Source organism: Alligator sinensis, unplaced genomic scaffold (genome assembly GCF_000455745.1).
Source record: "Alligator sinensis unplaced genomic scaffold, ASM45574v1 scaffold131_1, whole genome shotgun sequence".
In the NCBI taxonomy this organism is placed as follows: domain Eukaryota; kingdom Metazoa; phylum Chordata; order Crocodylia; family Alligatoridae; genus Alligator; species Alligator sinensis.
Genome location: NW_005841830.1, coordinates 4,761,113 through 4,783,417, shown reverse-complemented (window position 1 = coordinate 4,783,417; position 22,305 = coordinate 4,761,113). Strand labels below are relative to the sequence as shown.

General features: G+C 41.9%; 1 protein-coding gene across 4 annotated transcripts in view; it reads left to right on the top strand.

Annotated features, from left to right (window-relative positions):
* TTC7A (tetratricopeptide repeat domain 7A) overlaps nucleotides 1-22,305 on the top strand; it is a 321,743-nt gene that overhangs the window by 57,221 nt on the left and 242,217 nt on the right. For all 4 annotated transcript variants that reach the window (XM_025203549.1, XM_025203451.1, XM_014520074.2 and 1 more), the window contains 3 exons: nucleotides 10,794-10,872; nucleotides 14,460-14,620; nucleotides 15,083-15,146. In XM_025203549.1, the coding sequence (XP_025059334.1) occupies nucleotides 10,794-10,872; nucleotides 14,460-14,620; nucleotides 15,083-15,146 (304 nt within the window). The remainder of the gene's footprint in view (nucleotides 1-10,793; nucleotides 10,873-14,459; nucleotides 14,621-15,082; nucleotides 15,147-22,305) is intronic.

Here is a 22,305-nt window from a genome sequence, read left to right as displayed (position 1 = left end):
GGAAAAATAATGTAGCAGCGCAACCAGCATGGATTCGTAGCAGGTAGATCATACTTGACTAATCTGGTTTCATTTTATGACCAGGTCACAAAATGCTTAGATGCAGTAGAGGTGGATGTCATTTTCTTGGATTTTAGGAAGGCCTTCGATACGGTATCTCATCCCATTCTCATAAATAAATTAAGAGGCTGTGACTTAGATGATTACACAGTCCAGCGGGTGGCAGATCGGCTTGAGGGTTGCACCCAGAGAGTGGTAGTACACGGGTTGGTATCGACCTGGAAGGATGTGGGTAGTGGGGTCCTGCAAGGCTCTTGAACCTGTACTCTTCAATGTCTTTATCAGTGAGTAGGATGTGGGCGTGAAGTGTACTCTGTCCAAGTTTGTGAATGATGCTAAATTGTGGGGTGAAGTGCACACTCTGGAGGGTAGGGAACAATTGCAGACATACTTGGACAGGTTAGAAAAGTGAGCAGAACACAATAGGATGCAGTTCAAAAAGGACAAATGCAGAGTGCTGCACCTAGGGCATATATCCAGCACATCTACTGGTTGGGAAACAACCCTCTCTGCAGCACAGAAGCAGAAAGGGATCTTGGAATCATAGTGGACTCCAAGATGAACATGAGTCATCAGTGTGACGAAATCATCACAAAGCTAACTGCACTTTATCATGCATCAGCAGATGCATGACAAATAGATCCGAGGAGGTGTTATTTCCCTTCTATGCGGCATTGGTCAGACTGCAGTTGGAGTACTGCATCCAGTTTTGGGTGCTGGACTTTAAGAAGGATGTGGATAACCTTGAGAGGATCCAGAGGAGGGCCACTCATATAGTTAAGGGCTGGCAGGCAGTGCCCTATGAGGAGAGACTGGGGGACCTGGACCTCTTTAGCCTCTGCAAGAGAAGGCTGAGAGGCGATTTTGTGGCTGCCTACAAATTCATTAGAGGGACGCAGCAAGGGGTCGGAGATGCTCTGTTCACCAGGGCGCCTCTTGGGGTAAAAAGGAGCAACAGTTACAAACTGACAGAGAGCAGATTTAGGCTAGACATCAGGAAAAACTTCTTCATGGTAAGGGTGGCCAAAATTTGGAATGGGCTTCCAAGGGAGGTGGTGCTGTCCTCTACCTTGTGGGTCTTTAAGAGAAGGCTGAATAAGCATTTGGCTGGGGGCATCTGACCCCAGCACTCATTCCTGCCCAGGCAGGGGGTTGGACTCGATGATCTGTTGAGGTCCCTTCCAACCCTAGCATCTATTAATTTAGGTACAGGGCTGGGAATGAGCAAGAATGAATCTTTCTCTGTAAACTTGTGGCTAAGATCTTTGCTAGTAGGCTTGTTGCTGATTTTTCAGCCAATGACTGTATAAAAACAAACAGCTGAGGGGGGAGGCCCAGAATCTGCCTCCCGTCTTCCAGGTATGTGCCTTAGCTGCAAAGTCACGTTCCCTCGTTTGTTCTTCTCTTGGTCCCAGGGACTGTGCATAGTCTGTGAAAGGGAATAGTTTCAACAGGAGGGAAGGAGAGTGCTCCCACCCAGGCTATTCTGTAGCCAGGTGATTGGGCAGTTTCCTGAGAAGTACTTTGAGTTATTGAGTACTTTGAGTTATAAGCCTTTCTCGCCCTGAGGTAACTGAAGCCCACATTTCCTGCACAAGTATTAATTGCCAAAGTTTCTCCACCTTTTTTTAGGCTCAAGGCACCCCTTGTAAGATTCAGGATACGCTTTAGAAAATGCCAACTTTTAGCTTTCACTTGTTTGGGTTTTGACTATGAAAAAATAATGGAGCAATTCTTCTGTTGCAGGGAACAGAGACCACAACAGGGTCTTTTTGACACTATAGGGTGCATTCAGATGAGCGGAAATGTGCGTTTCCCCCGGGACAGGTAGCAGCAGTACACCTTGTGCTGCTGCTGCTTGTTCCAGGGGAACGCCTATGCCACATGCACTCTGACACACATTGGGTTACCCTGGGTTGGGTAGGGGAGCCTGGGGCCAGTAACTATGCAGGCCCCAGCAGCCTTACCTAGGGTCATGGGGACCTCTGGGAGCTGCAGCTATTGCACTTCTGCAGCAGGAAGCCTGGCCAGCAGTGGAAGTGTGGCTCCAGCAAGCTAGGCTCTGGTTTTGGATGATGTGTGCTGAAACCACGTGCACCACCCCGCTTTTTTGGCGTGGGTTTTTTTTGACACAAGGATCTCCCAGGGTCAAAAAGTCTCCTGCGCTGCAGAGTAGTGGCACAGGGAACCCCTGCATGTGTGGTATATGGCGCTGCACAGATCTGCACTTGTCTGGACATGCCCATAGATTCCTAGTTGAAATCTATGGGGTTATCGTGTTAATCTTGGGAAAATAAATCTGGGGTCAGGTAATCCCCCTTATCCTCTGCCCTGCCTCCAACTTCTCCCCTGCAGCCTTTTCCCCCTCCTTCTTACTGTCAGACCCTGCTCTCCCTAAGCATGTAGAAGTAAGGAGCAAATTTGAAATAACTGATCATTAAACAAACATACCTGTAGTAATTTGCCTATAGCACCTATAGACTTACTTTATCCAGAATTGATACATTTTACCTTTTTTGAAACTGCTGTAAGTTTTAGAACAAGTACTCCATAAATACACTTTTAGACAACACTTTTTTACCTACTTATAGCACAGACTATGCATGACATTAGTCCATGCACATCCCTCCCCCTGCACAGAGGATCCATGTGCTAATTAGCTCTCCACTCATGGCTAGAACCAGGAGTTCTTATCACAAAGCATAGGGTCCTCCAGAAATGTATATGCAGGGCAGCCTGGTCCAGTTTCACTTCATGGAGAGTGGGGCTACACTAATCATATGCAACAGACTGAGAGAGGGGCCAACAGAGGGATTCTGGGTGAGCTATTTGTGCCCCATTTGGTGATATTTGCCAGACATTTAGGGTAGGGACAGAATTGCACATAAACCAGTATAAGTGATCAGAAACTGGTTCAAATCTGTAACACAACAGAAATTTAGTACACATAAACTGCTTTCAAAATGGCCAAAACAGGTTCAAGATGAACCTGGCTGGATATCATAAGAGACTTAACTGATTTAGGTTACATCAGTTTATTGAATTTCTGTCCCGGATCCCCTCCAGATTCAAAGGAACTCAGCATCCCAGGATGCTTTGCACCTCCTCAGCAACACCCCCCCCCCCCCCCCCCCCCCCCCCCCCCCCTCCCTCCCTCCCTCCCCCATGTACACACTTTCAGGGTGGATGGGCTAGCCTGGGCCCAAGCTGTCTGCTCCAGCCCAGCAGGGAAGCATGCTGTAGCATCCCCTGCCTTCTGGCCTGAGCCACTGCAGGCACATGGCTGCATTTCTGGAATCAAAAGTGAATGTCTGTTTACTTGCTTATCAGTTCAATCTATACAGCTCAGTCTAACCTGCGAAGATTGAATTGGTTTAGCCTCAGGCTTTTAAATTGTCTGCACTTAGTCTTAAGGCTGGTGAAGAAACATGAATCTATGGAAATGGGAAAGAAAGGCACACTCAGCTGTGGGACTAAAGAAGTTGGATGTATAAAATATAGTGGCTCAGCGTGACTTTAAAAAGAGTTGGCACTGAGGGGGACTTGACTTAATGAGCACTACTATGTATCTTATTCGGATGGGCTGTACTAACTTACTCTAACATCCTGCCCTTTTTGGCTAAAATCAAATGTAGCAGCATTTTTGACATCAAGGGAAAGGTATCAGGGCTGGCTCTGACCTTTCCAGTGCTAGCCTGGGGTTGCAGTATGTCTAGGCCTTGTGCCAGTTTCTTGTGGAGGGAAATTTACTCTTTCCTCATTTTTTAAGGGCAAAAAAAAAAATGGTTCCCATCAGCATTTTGGCAGCATTTTGGCACTGGGGGTGGGTGTCAGAGCTTGCTTCGGCCTCTCCAAGTGCCTGGTTATTGCAGTACCTCCAGGCTTGGTCCTTGTTTCCTCCTGGGAGAACAACTGACTTTTTTTTTTTTTAAGTGCCATATACACTTAAAGGTTCCCATCAGCATGTTTGCCTAATATTAGCCATGCACTTTATAGTCATGCTCAGTGTTGGCTACATTTAATTAGCTTCATACCATTGCTTTCTTACTGAACACATGCTGCTTTTAGCAAGAGTTCAAAGATGGACGTTGTATTTTCATGAAGTTTCCCTGCATGTGAATGTAAAATGAAGGGCTTTTTCTTGGTGCTGATTAGGGAAGGGAAACCTAGTCTCATTTAAATATGGAATGTAATGGAAAATTTTGCTTCCGGATCTTTTTAGGCAGCTTTGAAAATCTCAGTTTTTCTCTCTGGCCAAATCTACCTGCATGCCTTTTTTTAAGCGGTGAGGAGTTGACCAGTTTCATAGTGTGGACAGGGCATAATGATGCTTGTTTCATCTTGGGGATTTTTCAGGATAATTTTGCTCTCCCTGGCCTTGTCCAGATAAGTGCAGATGTTTGGTTCCCCAGGGACAAGCATCAGCAGCGCACCTTGCACTACTTGTCCCTAGGGAACACCTGTGCCACACATGCTATGGCACATGACAAGTTATCCTGGGCATAGTAGGGGAGGCTGGGGCCAGTACTGTGCAAGCCCCAGCAACCTTTCCTGGGGGCCTCCCGGGGCTGCAGCTGCCGTGATCCTGCTGGGTAGAGGCTGACTGGCAGCTGGAGCACAGCTCCATGTGCCCTGGCTCCACTTTTCAGCCATGCACACTGCCTGTGCATGCACTGCTCCTTTTTTTTTCCGTGTATTTTTTAAACCCCCAGGGGTCAAAAAAACCTGCAGAAAAAAGAAAACTGGAGCGAAGCATACACAGGCAACACACCCTTGTAGCACAGAGAACATCTGATCGTGTAGTATGTGGCACTGCAGGCGTGTTTGCAGCACCACGTACCGCACGGCCTCACTTGTCTGGATGCGCCCCTGTGCCCTTTTTTAGACTAGTGTTTAGTAACTGGCTAGTGTCTAAAACTAGGACTCAAAAGATCTAGGATCAGCCCTTGCTTTTACTGCATCCTTAGGCAGGTTACTTAATCTTCTCTACCTCTACTTCCCTTCTGTAAAATGGGAATAGTAACAGTTCCCTGTATCACGTGGAGTTATGAGGGGAAATAATTTGAAGCACTTCACATACCTTTCCACATCCCCTTCCAGCTGAAGATGCCAAAATATTGGGTTAGACTTTGTACTGGAAACTGTTTTCAAACATGGCTGAAAGGAAACTTGGTTACAAAGTTTACAATCACACTGTCACCCTGACTACACCAGGGAAGCAGACTGTGTGGCCTTGTCTGTGCTCTGGATTTTGTGAAGTTCTGCCACTGTTCTGTCATGCCTTTAGCTCCCCTGATTAGCTTCTGAGTGGTGACTGGCCACTGACATGGTTATCACCAGTGCTTGTCCTGAATGGATTTAGATAAGATCACTTTTATTGCTGTGTTATCACAAGTGGAGTTCTTCGGACATGAGAACTAATGAAAATCTTGGCTTGTGAGCTCAATTTACAAGGATTTAATCTAAAACAGTTTCAGCAGAGATTTTCAAAATTAAAATGATTTGGGAATTGGAGTACCAAACCCCTTGTATGGCCTTTGAATGTGTCAGGACTTTGTTCTGTGAAATGGGACTCCATGATCAACCCCAGAGTGTAAACAGAGTTTTGGTGGGAGTTTTACCATTAACTTCAATAGGAGCAGGGTTAGAGTCATAGAATATGGTTTTGATAATCCCACCCTAAAATACTAATGAAAACCACTGTCCCTGCCTTTCCATAATTCATTTATCTATCTTTGCATCTGCATTTACAGGAGTGTGAAGTCTTTCTTTAGCAATCTGTTTGGTAAACATAGGAAGGAGAGGGAGGGCCAAAACTTGAGAAACCTGACAGAAATGGAACAAAGGTGAAAGTTACTTTGAAGCTGTAGCAGGAGTCTCATACTGCAGCCAGATGTAATTCCGAAAGGCACCAGCTGCACGCTATGAGCAGGTACAACTATAATTGGGGGGGGGGAGGGTGACTGTGCCAGCTCTTTTTCTGTAATACAGTCATCTCAAGGTGAACTTTACCATCTGTTAGAGATGATGACTGTCATGTGCAGCTATTGAATAAAAGGTAACAATGAGATCCTGATAACTTACTGTCATCACATCTCTTATGGCATTTTTGTTGCAGGATGGGTGTTAATGTAGAGCAGACATTTTGGCCAGATTCCAGTTTGGTTCATTGTGTCTTAACTCTTGTAAATTCTCTTATTTTACTAGTGGAGAGAATCTGCATTTCACATCCTTGTAGCTGATGTGCATTTCTAAATAATTGAGAGCTTAAATATTTTCCAAGTATGTTTATAAAGTGCTTTGAGCTCTGTTTGCTTGAAGTACACCATATGTGTTCAGTTGCTTTATCACTAAATTAGAATGATGCATTTTAATACATAGCTAGAATGTTGGTGTTATTAAAGACTGCTTCACTGGCATCAGAGTTAAACCATAAGGCACCTAATTTGCCCACTCTCTTCTTTCTTAATGTTCACAAATATACCTCAGAATATTATTTAAAACAGCTATGTAAAGGACATTTGGAGTAAAATACGGCCATCATTTTTGCTAAGCTCTAGCGATCTTGTTAATGCCCATGTTACAGGATCATAAGGAATCTTCATCTCTGATGTGCATCTCTGTTATTTGTTTTCAGTCAAAAATAACACTATTGATGTGAGTGTCTTTTTGGTAAGTTATTCTAGGTTTTGCTTTGGGAAAATGCCATAAGCTTCTCTGGCATGTGAATAGGCTAAGTGTCATCAGTGGGACTACCTGCATACTTAAAATTCATTGTGTGCTCAGATGCTTTCCTACTCTGGAACTGGAAACTAAAGGCAAACCCTGCAATGAAATTTGCTTGCTGCATTTTTTTGATGCTGGGGCTTAGCATAATTTGATGCAAATTTGAAAACAAAAAGAAGCCAAACTACATCATCACTCATCCAGAATTCTTATTGCTGTCATAGTGGTGCACAGAATATATGCCAGGTTTTTCAGGTGCCCCATTCCCACAATTGGAGCTATTTTATCAAAAGTTCTCAACTCCTTTTCGGGCCTCTAGGTGAAATGGCTAGATTTCACAAAGCACTCCTGGCCATATCTGGGTTCTGAGCTCTCTTGAAAATCTGGCCCCTTCATGGGTACCTCCATATCAGCTATTAAGTGTCAAGTAATTCTGTTCCTCCTTTTGTTCAGTTTGATTATTTTTCAACCCATTGAAAGACTTAAGTCCCTGTCTTCATGCTTTATTATTTAAAGAATGGGACTAAAACAATTTCTCGCCAGCACAAGCTGTTTTTTTGCGCATGTATTCTTTAGTGTGTTCCCTGTTGCCAATAAGTGTGTATTATTGGCACAACAACCCATAACTAATCTTCTTTCCAACCCTATTTAGTTTAAATTAGTGGCACTTAAGAGCAAAAGTTTTTATCATAACAAAAATGAGTACTTACTTGAAAATACTAGACAAACATTCCCCAATATAATATTCTTTCAGGCCTGCTGACAGCAGAGGAAGCGTGGATATTTTTGCAGAGAGAGAGGTAGTTAGCCATGTTAATCTAAAGTCAGACAGAAAGCAGGACAGAGTGGCACTTTAAAGACTAAAATTCAAGTAGTCTCAGTAGGCACCTTGATTTGGGTGTTTCCCTGCTTAACTTTTTTGAGCATCTATTCCTGAGGACAGTTGAAAATGACCACTTAGATGCCACTCAAAGGAGAGACACCTAACTAGTTAGTCTGTAAGGGGCCACATTGCCTTGCTTGCTTTTTTGCATCACATAGACTATCTGCAATGCACAATGCAGTGTTCTGTAGGCTGGAAGCAGAGTAAATTAGCCCAGGCAGAGTGCCATGCTAACATGGCTGTATTGCTTATGGTAACCAAACCAACTCATTCGGAACTAAATCAGGAGTCTGTATAGTGCAGAACTAAATCAGGAGTCTGCATGGCGCTGTACAGTGCAGTGTAGACATATCTTTAGAGGAGTTGACTTTTTGGTTTGGATTTCCACTATATAGCAATAAATACTCCAACCTTATAAACAGTTCTGCAGCTTGTAGTGGGACTGCTCACATGTTAAAAGATCATAGACTCATAGAAAATGAGGGTTGGAAGGGCCCTCAGGAGATCATCAGGTCCAACCCCCTGCTCAAAGCAGGATCATCCCCAACTAGATCATCCCAGCCAAGGTATTGTTTAGTCAGGTCTTGAAAGGATGGTGATTCTACAACCTCTCTGGGTAAACTGTTCTAGTGTTTTACTACCCTCCTAGTGAGAAAATTCTTCCTAACATCTAACCTAAACTTCCCTTGCTGCAACTTGAGACTGTTGCTCCTTGTTCTGTCATCTGCCACCACTGAGAACCATCTAGCTCCATCCTCTTCGGAACCACCCTTCAGGTAACTGAAGGCTCTTATTAAATCCCCCATCAGTCTTCCCTTCTTCAGTCTAATTAAGCTCAGTTCCCTCAGCCTTTCCAAGGACATGCTATTGGCCCATATTCAGCTTATTGTCCACTGCAATCCTCAGGTCCTTTTCTGCAGAGCTGCTGCTTAGCCAATCGTTCCCCAGGCTGTATTGGTCTATTGGATTGCTCCATCTTAAATGCAGGACTTTGCACTTGTCCTTTTTGAACTTCATGAAAATTCTTGTGGTCCAATCCTCCAACTTGTCGAGGTCGCTCTGAATCGTACCCCTACCTTCCAGTATATCTATTGTTCCCCCAAGCTTGGTGTCATTGGTAAACTTACTGAGGGTGCACCCCATCGCATCTTCCAAATTATTGGTGAAGATATTGAACAAAATGGGCCCCTGGGGCACTCCTCCTGCTACTAGACATTGAACCATTGATTATTACCCTTTGAGCTTGATGATACAGCCAGTTCTCTATCCACTTTCCAGTCCATTAATCCAACCCATGCTTCCTTAGCTTGCTTGTGAGAAAGTTGTGGGAGACCATATGAAAAGCCTTGCTAAAGTCAAGGTACATCACATCTACTGCTCTCCCTGAATCCAGAGAACCAGTTCTCTCATCATAGAAGGCAATAAGGTAGGCAACTACACAAATTCTGTAAGTTTTTGTTTCAGGCTTAAGGTCCAGGCTAAAAATTTTTTTCAAGCCTCCTGTCCTTGACGCATACAAATTATATTTTCAGTTAAAAATATTTCACTTGTTTGCTATATGTTAAGCATGTTGTTTACTACGATATTTTTACAAATTTTCTGAACTGTGCGCTATTTTTTCTATCACGTATTTATTCATAGTTGTTTGTATGAATAATTATTTTCCTGTAGATTGTGCATAAATAGATAATTATGAGAATTTGTATTTCAGATTTTGGAATATGTTGATTAGTTATGGTTGGACCCTAAGTCATACGGTGTTTTCCAATTTCCAACTGGATGAATGCAACTTTTAGGGTGAAGTGTCCAGTGTGAATACCCCCAAGAGCCAATTTACAATTAATATTCAACAGTATGCTTTAGTAGTTAAAATTTTACCTTTTCTTATGTTTTTGCCATCAAACAAGCAGCAAAGTTTGGATTTTCTTGCTGATCTTTCTTTTTGGCCAGCTCATCATTGGGAATGGTATTTAGACAACCTTTTAGGCCCATAGTGGCTTCTTTTTTCTTCATGTTTTTTCTAACATCTCTCCCCAACAGTACAGTTGGTCCAGTAAAATATATCACTAAAAATACCTTGCTTCTAGCATGTTTGCTGGACCATCACAGCTAGAACAGCCCGCTCCAACTCTCCTCTGCCATTAGATGTCCTTGATAGAATGTTTGTGCAATGTGACATTAAAGGGGCTTGAACATAAATGGAAGCAAGATGGCCTGAATCAGATACTGAATCAGATATTTATAGAAAATCTCTTACTGTGCGTGACCAGTTCCACTTTTCTTTTTTAGCTTTTAGGAAATTTAGAATTTTCTATATGGGAAAATATATAGACAAGTTCAGATGTGAATTTTACTGATGCTATTATAAGTGCATTCCTTACATGGATGCTGCTTTTCTTTCAAATTTAGTTTATGACATTTTAGAATGTTTTGAAGCAGGGTTGTATAACTGGCATCCTTTTGGGTGCATGTGCATGAAGTGGGGTGTGCAGTCCCTGCTGGTACAGCCTCCGGGGCATATGCTCTTGACTGCTGAGGAGCCGGACAGGCCTGGTTTAAAATAACCCCAAATAAAATTGCTCTTAATTTGGAAAAAGTGTGTTCACGCAGGGAGTTATACCAGTATACAGCCGGAGTGGATCATTGTCCTATGCTAGTCTAATTATAGCATAATGGTATATTACCTAATTCTTTCCACGTTTTCAATAATCAGATGTTTAATCACAACCAAACCGGAGTAGTCATCTACGAACATCACGTGCGCTCAGTTTTAATCCAAATGAGTATGTTACGTACATGCAATGAGGAGATACAGACACTTTTAAGGAGCAGCATCTGCTTTATCAATGTGATCTATGAACAGCTTCCAAATGTCCCCTCTGTTCTTCAAATGTGAACGTGATCTTCTCACAGGAAGCCATCTGGAGGAGACATGCTACTGATTCTGCCTCATTCAGTTTGTCATTGTCCTTCCAACATCTCTGAGTGACTTGCTTCTTTGCCATTCACTCAACGTTAGAGCAATTATCTTTTTTTTTAGGGTTTTTATGTCAATTTCTTGCACAATATTTGCATATCATAAAAATAGTCTGTTTTAAACCTGCTGCTTTTGCCTTCCTCTTAGAAATATCGTGAAAGGAATGAGGGATCTGCGAGAAGTCTTACGGACTGTGGAAACGAAAGCTACTCAGAGCTTCAGAATGGTAAGGGAAATTTATGGAAGGGCTCGGGAGTTGGGAAGGCAGCTTAATTTGCTGTGGAGGTATTTTCTTTATTCCTTGACCACTGCAGTGGGGCAAGAATGTGATTTCTACCTCCTCCCCACCTCTTTGACTAATGCATTTGTTGGACATGTGGGTGGCATGTTTAACTCAAATACAAACCCAGTGTATACACTGGAACCATTCCACCAGGGCACAAGGGTGGTTCTTTTATGAAAACATCATTCTGCTAAGTGTATTTTTTAAGACTTTTATTTTAAACCTATTTTGCGTACACAGATAATGGTGTTTGTGTAACCAAATATATCGCCCATTTTTAACATTGTCGAATCCAGCTGATAATGTTTTTCCTTAGCTGTTTCTCACACTTGGACATGCATATTATTGACACATAACAGTTGTAACCTCTTCTGTCTCCTGGAACAAACAGTGCTTTTAGATTTAAATTGGTACATTTTTTTTTCCTTCTGTAAAGCTCTCTTCTAGGTAATGATATTTTGCGCGTTCTTATTTTGCGGGCCTCCTACAAATGGACATACATTCATGTTACTGAATAGCTGAACACTTGTGGATATGCCATCAGGTTTTTATTATTTGGGTTATATTTGTGCTTCAGTCATTAATTACTCAATATTAAAAACTGAAAAAAAAAAATGGAAAATTTTAATGTTGTGTGTCTAACCTAGTCCTGAAATGCATCTGTCCCATTATTCTTAGACAGACCCTTATCTCTGTGATGCCTGGTAGTTACTTAAGTATATTGCTTAGGATGGATCAGTTATTAATATGACAGCTATTGTTTGTTTTGTCAATCACTGATAAATATCTTCCTACTTTGGATACACTTGGGAGCTTGTGCCGGGAATTGAAATGGGTATCTTTAAAAAAAAAAAAAAAAAAAAAAAAGACTACGTGCTGGCATAATCCAGTCACATCCCAGATGGAGATCAGCATTCTGGAGATTTTATTGTCCACCCATTATGTCACTTCTTAAGGGATAGTGAGTATAAATAGCCATCTGCTGTTTCTAAAACTTGAGTGGTGTTTGGCTTCTTCCTTCTCTGTGCTCATGGGAAGAGCTGTGCCACATGGGTGGGATACATTTCCAAGGGAAGATGAAGAGGTATTTGTCTTCTCTCCCTACAGTTTTGTTTAACTGCAGCTTAAACATGTGGTAGATCGAGGCGGGTGGGAGGCAAGGCAGGAGTATACTTAATGAAGCTAGTTTTCCAAGCACTAAAATGAAATGTGAGCATATTTCCACTTAGGCTGATAGTGCAGTCTAAGTATAATAAACCTTAAAATAAAAAAGAAAGAAAGAAAGGAAGAAAAAAAATAAGAAGCCAAAGGCAGTAATAATGTAAATCAGAGACTTAAGCTATTATAATTTGTTTGGTCTTATTTGAAACAAAAGTGAAGTTAATTTACTGTGCCTCTTCTGTACCGTACATTAAAATCAAAGCAGACTGAAAGCATTTGGGGCTAGTCTTTTGGAGCGTTTTATCCCAAAACATAATTATAGTTCCACATAGCGTGGAAGAGATATTTCTGCTACGTGTGCAGTTTTTTCCCCCCTCCAGGGCTTTGGGGGAAAAATGTAGAGGAGTTGAAGCCTTCAGGTGAAATTACATGCTGGGATGTTAAAATGATTTTGGCTAATGCCACAGTACTGTAGACTATTTTGCTTGTGTTTACATGCTTTAAAAAGTGTAGAGGAATCTAGTTACTAGCAGAGCACTTTCTGTTGTTTGTTAGGAGTGCATGGAGGTATAAAGGTCTCCAAGGAATCGTATGCAGTAATATTTCTTTGCAGCAATGTCAGCCGTTTAAACCAGTTGGCCATGGGTATAGAAATGAAACATATCTTTCCAGTATTCCAGAAACACTACATTACTGCTATGGCATCTGAACTTAGTATGATTTCTTGTATGAGATGTTGAATGAGGAAACAAACTAATTCCATAGTCTTTACTTTTTGTTTTACTGGGAGTCTGTTAATAGGAACTTTCCATAGTTAGAAATAAACATGATTGAGGTCAGAGGTTTCATTCCCAATGTTTTGTACTTTATTAGTACATGGTGAGGAGCAACTAGGATTGCTATGTTACCATATAGGTATATATTTACATTTATATATGAACTATAATATGAAATCAGGTCTTATTCTTCCACACAATTTTGCAGATAATTTGTGTGCCTGTTTGCCATATTTATATAAACTGGTCTGAGTGAGACTAGAAAAAAGGTGTGCATGTAATATACACTGATTCTTGCTTTCTCTGTGTAATCTATAAATAGAATAAAAAAAGTGAGATACACAACATTCACAACACATAGTACATAGTGTGGAGCAGCAAGGGCTGGTTTTGTTAGTATACTTCATATATAAATATGCACATAGTTTTATCTGTAAAAATTCCAAGCATTTCAATGTCCCAAAATACTAGAAGTACCATAAGCGTATTATATAGGCATCCTAAGCAAAAATCAATGGGATGCATTGGATACACTTCAACAATGGAAATACCAAAGCGAAAGTTGCTGTAGACACTTCCATTTGTTTGTATTGTACCTCTTGGGCCAGGTTGTGACATACCCTTATGTTGTAGATGTTGGGATGGGAGGTGATATGTGTAAGGACCTTTGTATTAGACAAGGTAGACCGTGTCAGATTTCTGCCCTGATTCAAAATTGTTCTGAAGTTCTTGAAGAAGAAAAAGAATGATAATGCTGAAATTTCTTGTCTCTGTCTTGTGGTCTTCTGTACCTCTCCAGCAGCTGAAGGAGTGGTCCTTTAATTTTGGATGTATGTATGTTCCCCCCTGAGCTGAGATGAGTGGATACAGGTTCAGCTGGATAAAGCTGAAGGTGGTTAGAGTACAACTGCATTCTAACATGGTGATAGCTGCACAACAGATGGAGCCTTGGGTATCCTTAAGGGGACTGCTTCTCAGTCATGAGAATTAACATATCCCTTTCTTTGGAGCTTGTCTTGCTTTATCTCAGTTTTAAGGGCCTAGTTCCCCACTGCTGCTTTATCCCAGTTTTAAGGGCCTAGTTCCAGAGGAGTGGAACATCTGCAGCTTCTATTGATTGCATTTGGGCTGAGAACAGATGTTGAATTTGTTCCTTGACAAGCTGTGCCTGTTTTTGTCCTGAAATAAGAATATCCTGGGACTGGTGTGTACACACACCACCCTTCTAATCAGGGTTTAGTGAGTGGCTGAATGCACTACCATTTTCCACCATTGATTCAATGATGCAATCCTAGGACTTCCATTCAGATGCAATTCATGAGGTCTCGGATAAACTGTTAGTACTTTTTATCTTGTGAACTGATTCCAGATTTATCCCAGGACAACAGACAGATGTCTGAATGACTGCATTTTGTCCTGGGATAAAAAAATATAGCTGTTTGTACCTTTGGAGATTTAGGTGCTCAGCCCTATGAAAACTGAGTCCCTAACGTTTCTGGTACCAAAAGTGTCCCATGATGCGAGATGGAGGTGTCATTCTTCTGCGTGAAGAAGTCCTTCTGATATTTCCTTGTATTTTCTATTGGTCTTTAGACTGCAGCCAAACAGTTAGCTGAAGTACTTCTCCACTCATTGAGTGAGGACTGCTACTGGAACCCCTTGTCTGAGCCTCTGCCAGAGTTCATGAACAAGGAAGATGACTCTTACGTTAGCAATCTTCTATGTCGAAGACCTCAGCTCTATACAGGAGACAAGTAAGCATAGCTCCTTTGTTTTGATTTCTATGTGGAAAGGAAAAGTGTGTCTGAAGTTTACCTTAGCACTTCCTATTAACTTACTGGCTCATATAGTTCTGTTGCATGTGGGATTATTTGTTTTGTTTTTTATTTAGCTTTTTAAAAGCTTCTAATCAAAAGGCCTGTTGACAAAACCCAAACCTCCCAAATCCAGAGTATTAAATTTTCTCATAAAGGAAGATTCTGACCAAATAGCTGCCTTATTTGCAGGATGGGATTCATGTACTGCTGCGTCAAAATAGTTTGCTTTAGATGCACTCTCTAGAGCTTTTAATTGTATGCATCTGGAAAAGGAGGTTTTGTATAGCAAATGAATCATGCATGCGGTGTTTCAAGTTACTGGTCCTCTTGTGACATTAAAATAGAGACTGATAGGCTAATTTGTAACCTTGCTTATAAAAATGTGTTTTTCTCTTTCAGCCTGTACTGCCCTCAAGACAACATAGAAGAGGCTCTTCTTCTCCTCTTAATCAGTGAATCCATGGTAAGCCAAAAATAAGTATCTAATAGGAATAGCAATGGGAAGTAACTAGAATTCCACATCAAGTATTTAAAAAGGTTTTTGTAAAGCTCAGGGTCCACATGGACTTTCCTAGATACAGAATCTTTCTTGGATACAGATAAAGATTCCTATGAAATCATTTGTAGATAATGTAATATTTCCAGCTGTCTCTTGATGTTTCCACAGCTCCTGTTGTTGTTTGTTGAGGGGAAGTTCAGGGAAGTGCTAAGAATCTTTCCATAAAAGCGTGATTTGCCCATATTGTAGTTCGAAAATAGCTTTCCAACAGTTACGTTATTTTAAAACTCAGTTTGCAGGGCATTCTGATATATATGGAAAATAAACATTCTTTTGTCTAAAAACTTAAATACATTGTTTTTTTAATAGTTGTTTCTGAACAAAAGAAGACTTATTTTGCAGGCAGCAAAGGGTGCACAGCTCGGTTCCATGAGGGATTTGCCATGCTTCTACACATGGGGAATACCTGCTAAAAAATGTACACCTTGCCTAAAAGGGGGAAAGAAAGATAATGGGGCAGCCCTGTTTGGTGCATAGATCATTTTTGCAGGTTTCCCTTAGCGGTTTATTAGCTATGCTAATAAAATGAATATTTTTCTTTAACAATAGTTGCAATTATGTCTAATAGCTGTTAGTACCAGAGTAGTTTCTTCAAGAAATACAGTGCAACAGCTTTTAACTTTTAAAACAGCCCTTTTTGCAAGAGGAGAATGTTTACAAACAAGCATTGCCAAATTCAGATTGAAATGTTTTTATTTTGGCTGAAAAGTATCAAAAGTATGCCCCAAAGTTTGTGTTCATTTGTTTTCGTTTTAAGTACTTGGGAAGAGAAGGCAATACTTACTTGCCACTGCAGGTTTTACCAAGTCATAGCTGTGAACATGTATGGGGCTTTAGGGCCCAATACTGCACAGCACAGAGTTGTTTGACCAAATATAGCCAAGGCCTTCAATGCATATTTGTCTTTAAACATATTTAAACATTTCATTGTCTTTTTAGAATTTATCATGTACTTAAGTGCTTGGCTGGATTGTGGGGGAGAGTTCTGTGCTTTTCTGGATTGAACTCTGTGGATATCCACACATGCAGGCCCCTGGACTTCCAGCAGCTCAAATAGCAGTAGCACAAATTTGTGCTGGAGATTTGTACCTCAACACACATACCTGAATGTGCATTTTGGTGTGGGGCAAACTGACCTTGGATCTTCAGCCAGGGGAGCACTAGAGGCTGGGACCAGCACCTGTGCTGGCTCCAGCAATATAAAAAGCTGCTCTGGCAAGCAGCACAGGGCTACTTGCCCTCAGGAGCTTCTGAGGCCCAGCCAGTTAGTCTCTGGGGACACAAGCCCCTTGTGCAAGCTGGACTGCTGCAGCTGCTCTGACCCAGAGTGGCCCCTGCACCCTCTACACACTGCAGCAGTCTGGCAGGGGGGGTGCTGCCTGGCTGTGACCTGCTGCCACCTGTGACAGCATCCGTACCCTTGGACTTGCGGCCCTATGGCTGCACGCCTGTCAGCCCCAGATGGGGACTGCATGGCTGCCTGGGCTGTGGTATGGGTACTGCAGCAGTGCCACCTGCACTTTTGGGCCAGCTGCCAGTGGGCCGTGGCTGTACAGTTCGCCTTTGGAGCACTTGTCATGTCTTCTGGTGCCCCCAGCCATCTGGGCAGCTATCACCTGGAAGATGTGCTCATAGTGGTGGCCCACTTTATACTGTCGAAGTGTGTCCTCCTGGCCCCAAATGGCCTAGAGGTCAGTCACCTCATCTGCCCTCCAGCTGGGTCCCCAGTGCTGGCTCTAGGCAGGCTCCTCTGCCTGTGTCCCACCCCTTGCCTCATCAGGAGGGATCCTGATGTTCCCTGTTTAAAAACTGCAAATTCTTTTATTTAAAAAAATCCAAATTCTCTCATTAAAATACACAAAATCTGTTTTCCCTAGATTAAAATGAAATGCCACTATATATTGAGAGATCAGTTGGGCAATGTTTTATTGATATATGTACAATTTTAAAGCAGTTTGGAAGCCTACCAGTGCCTTTCTCATCATCATAAAATTAATTCTAAATATCTATGCACTTTGGCATTTATTTTTGGGTTTTTATATCATAGAAAAATCAGAGCTGCCTTTGCCCCCTTTGCTCATCAGGATGTGGGAACAGCTGCAGCTGGAACCGCAGCTGCTTTGTGGCGCTGAGCAGCACTGATATGTTGGTGCCCTTCCCCTGCCCATGCCCTTGCTCCTCACCCCCAACCCACAGCCCCACCTGTGCCCCTCACTCAGGAACCTCAGCCCCTGCCTGCCCTCCACTCAATCCCTTTTGGTAGGAGACATACAATTAAATTGCTACTAAACAGGTTTAATTTATTTTTTTTATTCTTACATGTTGTGTAATTAACTTGTGGAACTCATTGACACAAAATATTGTAGAGGCTGATTATGTAATTGGGTTCAAAAGAGGACTGGACAGATACATGCAGGATAGGTCCATCAGTGGGTACTATGCAAAATAGTTAGGACTGCTTCGTCCAAAATAGGACTTTTAGGGTTCCTGAATGCTGGAAACTGTAAGAGAGCAGTTCAGAAAGACAAGTTTGGACGAGCCCTGTATAAATACTTTCGCCTGACATCCACTCTCTCCACTTAGATAATAAGATGCTGGATCTGTGGTCTGACACAATGTGGCACTTATGTTAATACAGATGGGTCTCTTCAGCTATGGCAGGTTATTCTTTACGGCAAACACCCTTGCTGTTCCAGCCTCGAATGGCTTTTGACTAAAGCCTGCCAATTGCAATGAATACATGCTTAACTGCCAGGATTGTTTCATTTGTAACTTCAGGCACATGAGGGGAAAATGAGGCTGTATTGTCTTAGATCCTGGCAAATAGTTTTTTTCTTGTCCTTCAGTCTGTCTTGTTTAAATATTTAAGCAATGTATTTATTTGGTACCCAAAGTGTGCTTTAATACCCTGTCACTGAGAAGATGCAGTGCAATGTACAAAGGCTTCTTGCAGATGGAAGAGAGGGGGAGAAGTTAAGAGGAGAAAGTTCCTTTTTCATTCAGATTAATAAACTCTCTGATCCTCCTTCATTTCCCTAATCATCAGATGTTCCCCGTACCTCTACAACCCCCTGAAAAAAACTACTGTAAAAGCGGCTAGTTCCTACCATCTAAAAATCAGGCCTCAGGCTCCCCAAAGTCAGAAGAGTGGCCCAGAAATCCTGGGGCCCGCTCTTTTCATTGCTTTCTGCCTTTGATCCTTTAAGGTTCTCTTGCTTCACAACCACAAGACCTACAAACTTTTTGAAAAAATGGTAGTTTAGATTCTCATTTAGTCAGTGTAATCCATGAACTTGGTCTTTTAGCGAACCATCATATACAGTGAAGATTCACAGATGAATTAAGAGTTGCCAGCAAAGCACCTTTTGCTTTCATTAGAGGGAGTCAACAGGGTCTGGGAGGGAAAAGTAGTGACTACTCCTGCTCTCAGTAACTTTCTCGCCAACTTTTTATAGGACAGCCCTGCAGAAGTGATTTTTGGGGAGGTCCTGGCTTACATGATCTATAGGATTGGGGAGAGGTCTCACAAGGCCTAGTAACCTAGAGTGTGGATCTGCTTAGGGGAGAAGAAGTAACATAATTGGTCAAATAATGCAAATAATGCATAATTCATTATATGCATATCATATAACAGGTTCCATAGCCACGTTGTGGGAGAAACGGTATGAGATGTAATATTTGTCCCTTTAAGTCTCATGAACATCACTTTGTCATTTAGTTTGCTGTGGGTTTTGCTGCTGAGTTAAAGAAAGCAAATGACAAATTAGTGAAAGCTCAAACTCCAATAATGGAAAAAGTTTCCCAGGAAAGGAAAAAAATGGCTGTAATCTGGTGCTCAATGCATATGCTAATACCCATGGAAATTTTTTCCCTGTACTTTTCCCATTCAGCTCCCATCCCTAGGGAAGTAAATGTAATGACATGTTGTGTTCATTCTGGATCTCCCCTTTGATTGGAAAGATATAATGGTAACCACTGTGGATACTGCACATTCCTCCTCTTGGAGAGAATATCCGTAGAAAATGATCATGATACATTTCTGCATGCCAATGAACTACATGTACAGGGCTTCTAGTTCCCTTACTGCATTAGTCTCTCTCAGTATTTACAGAAGTACCTCTTTAAGATTAAACAAAAGTATACAATCAAGTTGACTCACTGGGGGCAATCTAGGCCAACATACCGCTTGAATTTCTTTGTTTTCCCTCTCACCTGTCATTGTAATGTGTCCTTTCCAGCATGATTTTTGGAAGACCTGCAATGGTCATATCACCACCTTTCTTTGCAAAAATGTCTCTGACAAGGTGTCTGTTCCACATGCATGTTTCCATTTCTTTCTCCTTAGGAACTTAGGGGAGACAGAGGCAGAAAAGGGAGCTGTGTGAGAAGGGGGGAAGGGGCTTAGGTAGGGGGAGAGGCAGAGTGAAAGGGTGATGTTTTGTGAGTTGATCAAAGGGAGAAACAAGGTCATAAAGGAAAACCATGGAATAGACATGTGGGATGTTTGAGAGCAGAGGGAAGGGTATGTGAGGGGGAGAGGAAGGGGCTCTATGGAGTGGGGAAAAATTGCTTATCAAAAATAACTTTCCAAGTAATCGTGCAGGGACAAGACCTAAACTGAAGGGTCTAAAACTTCCCAAACTGTTTCTCTGCCTTTCTCTTACCCTCCTAAGAAAAAATTTACCTCAGATTTATCAGACTGTTTCCTCGCACACTGGCAGCTCCAAGAAACTCCTTTGGTTACAAGAACTGTCCCTGACAAAAACTATTCACATTAAAGTCATTGTGTGATTATTCCTACAGTCATTGAATTCAACAGCAAGATGCTCAGTGATTTCAGTAGGATTGGGGCCTATGGCAGGAGCCTCACTTTTTTTTTTTTTTCTTTCTTTGTATATAGAAGCATTTTCAGTGGCAGCCTTTCTTCACTTTATAGTAAGATGGAAGATGTTTTCTAATAGTAAGTAAGGCTTACCTTCAGGAGTTTGGTGTCTGCCTCTGAGCCAAAGTGTGTGGCATTTCTTTGGATTGCAAAATGCCACTGTGCAAGAGTAACATGAAAGCGCTGTTTTTAAATTTTGGTATGAGTTGTGAGATTGGCTCCTCCGTGTTCCATCCCACGGAAAATTGGAACTGACTTTTTGTAAAGTCAAGATGTTCTGGTAATGTTGCAAAGCAGCCCAGTTTTTGAGCTTGGCAGATGTTCTTTTCCAATGCCAGCTGTTATTGAGTTAGTTACTGGAATTGACAGCAGTATCCTCTTTAAGGTCTCGAGTTAAAGAGACCAGACAGCCTATAGGTTTCTGTAAATTGCACATTTCAGCTTGTGTGTGTGTGTGTGTGTGTGTGTGTGTGTGTGCGCGCGCGTGTGTAGAATTAACAGCTAAATTTTCCATAAGTTCATGGGCTGCTGCTCACAGTGAAGATTTGCTGCCTGTAAGGAAATGGCATCTTCCCTTTGTAACAAAGAGGAGCAACGGGACTAATTTGCAGCCATCAGCCAGACTCGGGGCTGCACAGAATCTCTTCTTGCTGCTATAACCTTACCATATATGGGAAAGCTGGCAAACAGATCAGTTTAGTTGTCGACTTCTTCCAGTCCTGACCTCCCCCGATTCAACCCACCAAGAAAACTTGCCAATAAGTTTCTAAACAGGGCTCCTGTTAATCCACTTTTGCCTGTTTTTTGCCACCTCCAGGCTTGCGTGGTGGAATAACGTGAGTTCTGCTGCTGGACAGGTATTCTGTGTTGGTGGGAATGGAGGGATGACTCGGGAAGGATTTGCTTTTAAATGTAGTTCCCTTTAATTCCAATAACCAGTCTCTTTGGATTATCATTTGTACAGTGATTGACTGCAGTGCAGCCCTTCAGATCAGCCACAGGTTTTCAGATTCAGGAATGAAACGTTTTCTGTTTATTTTTGTGTGCGTTCTTTTAAAGTCATGGTTTTTAAACTTTTTATTTAAATTTAGAATGATTTCACTTTTTTTTTTAAATGTAATATACAGCATAGAACGCCTTTCTTTAGTCTCTTCTAGTGTCACTTGTATGCTGCGTGATTATGTTACGGTATAATTCTTTGTCTGGTGGAGACCAGGAAAATGTATTTGGCCTGACTGTACTTGACTGGCTAACTTGGACTGCTGGTGTTCCATTTCCCTTTTTTTCCTTTTTCAGGCTTATTGAAAACAGAATTCCTCATGTCCAAGACTAATAAACTTGGTGCCATTGTCAACAAGAGACTAGAAAAATTTTGTCAAAATCTTATCTCCGATTTGAGTACCGAGTGGGAATTTGACCTGGGTGCGACTGAAAGCATAGAATGAATGGTGCAAGAAAACAGATGCATCCTACCCTCTTTACTTGTGTGAGCATTCCAGTGAACTTCCATGGGTCTGCTTGCAACAGTAAAATGAGCAGGATTTGGTCCCTTTTCAACAGAAGCGATAATATCTAGAAACATTCCAGTCTTCCTATACAATTCATTACTCTATTAACTTAAAATGAATGAGGGGAGAGGGAGGAGACCTTCTAATCTTTTGTTGTGGAAGTTCTCCAGATGCAGGCAGGCCTCATGATGATGATTCTATAATAGTTTGTCCACTATCACAAAACTTTTGCTTACAGCAGGGAAAGTATGTGTCGGAGGAGATGAATGAGATGCCAGGTGGCCATTCTATATAGTCCTGTCCTTAGCTATCCAAACCTATGTGCTTTGCTATGCTGTGTCACAAGAAGTCTGGGTGCTGTCACACCTGTGATGTAATGCAGAACTCCTTTTTTTTTCTTTCCCCCTACCCTGCTTCCTGCCCACCCCCTCCCCCCGCAGCCTCCTAAAAAGATGGATTGTAGAATGTTCCTGATTGTGTGCCCGAGGAAATGCACTGCCTACATCAGTTTCCTCCTGAACAAAAGGGTTTTAATCTGGGTGGCTGGGAATGAATTGGTAGTTTTTTCCCCTCTCTTTTGTGGCAACTGTTATTACTTTCAAACTTGTGGGGGTCATCCAGTATAAAAGGCTGTTGGGAGCTTTCCAAAGCCAGACAGTTATCGTGTTAGCTA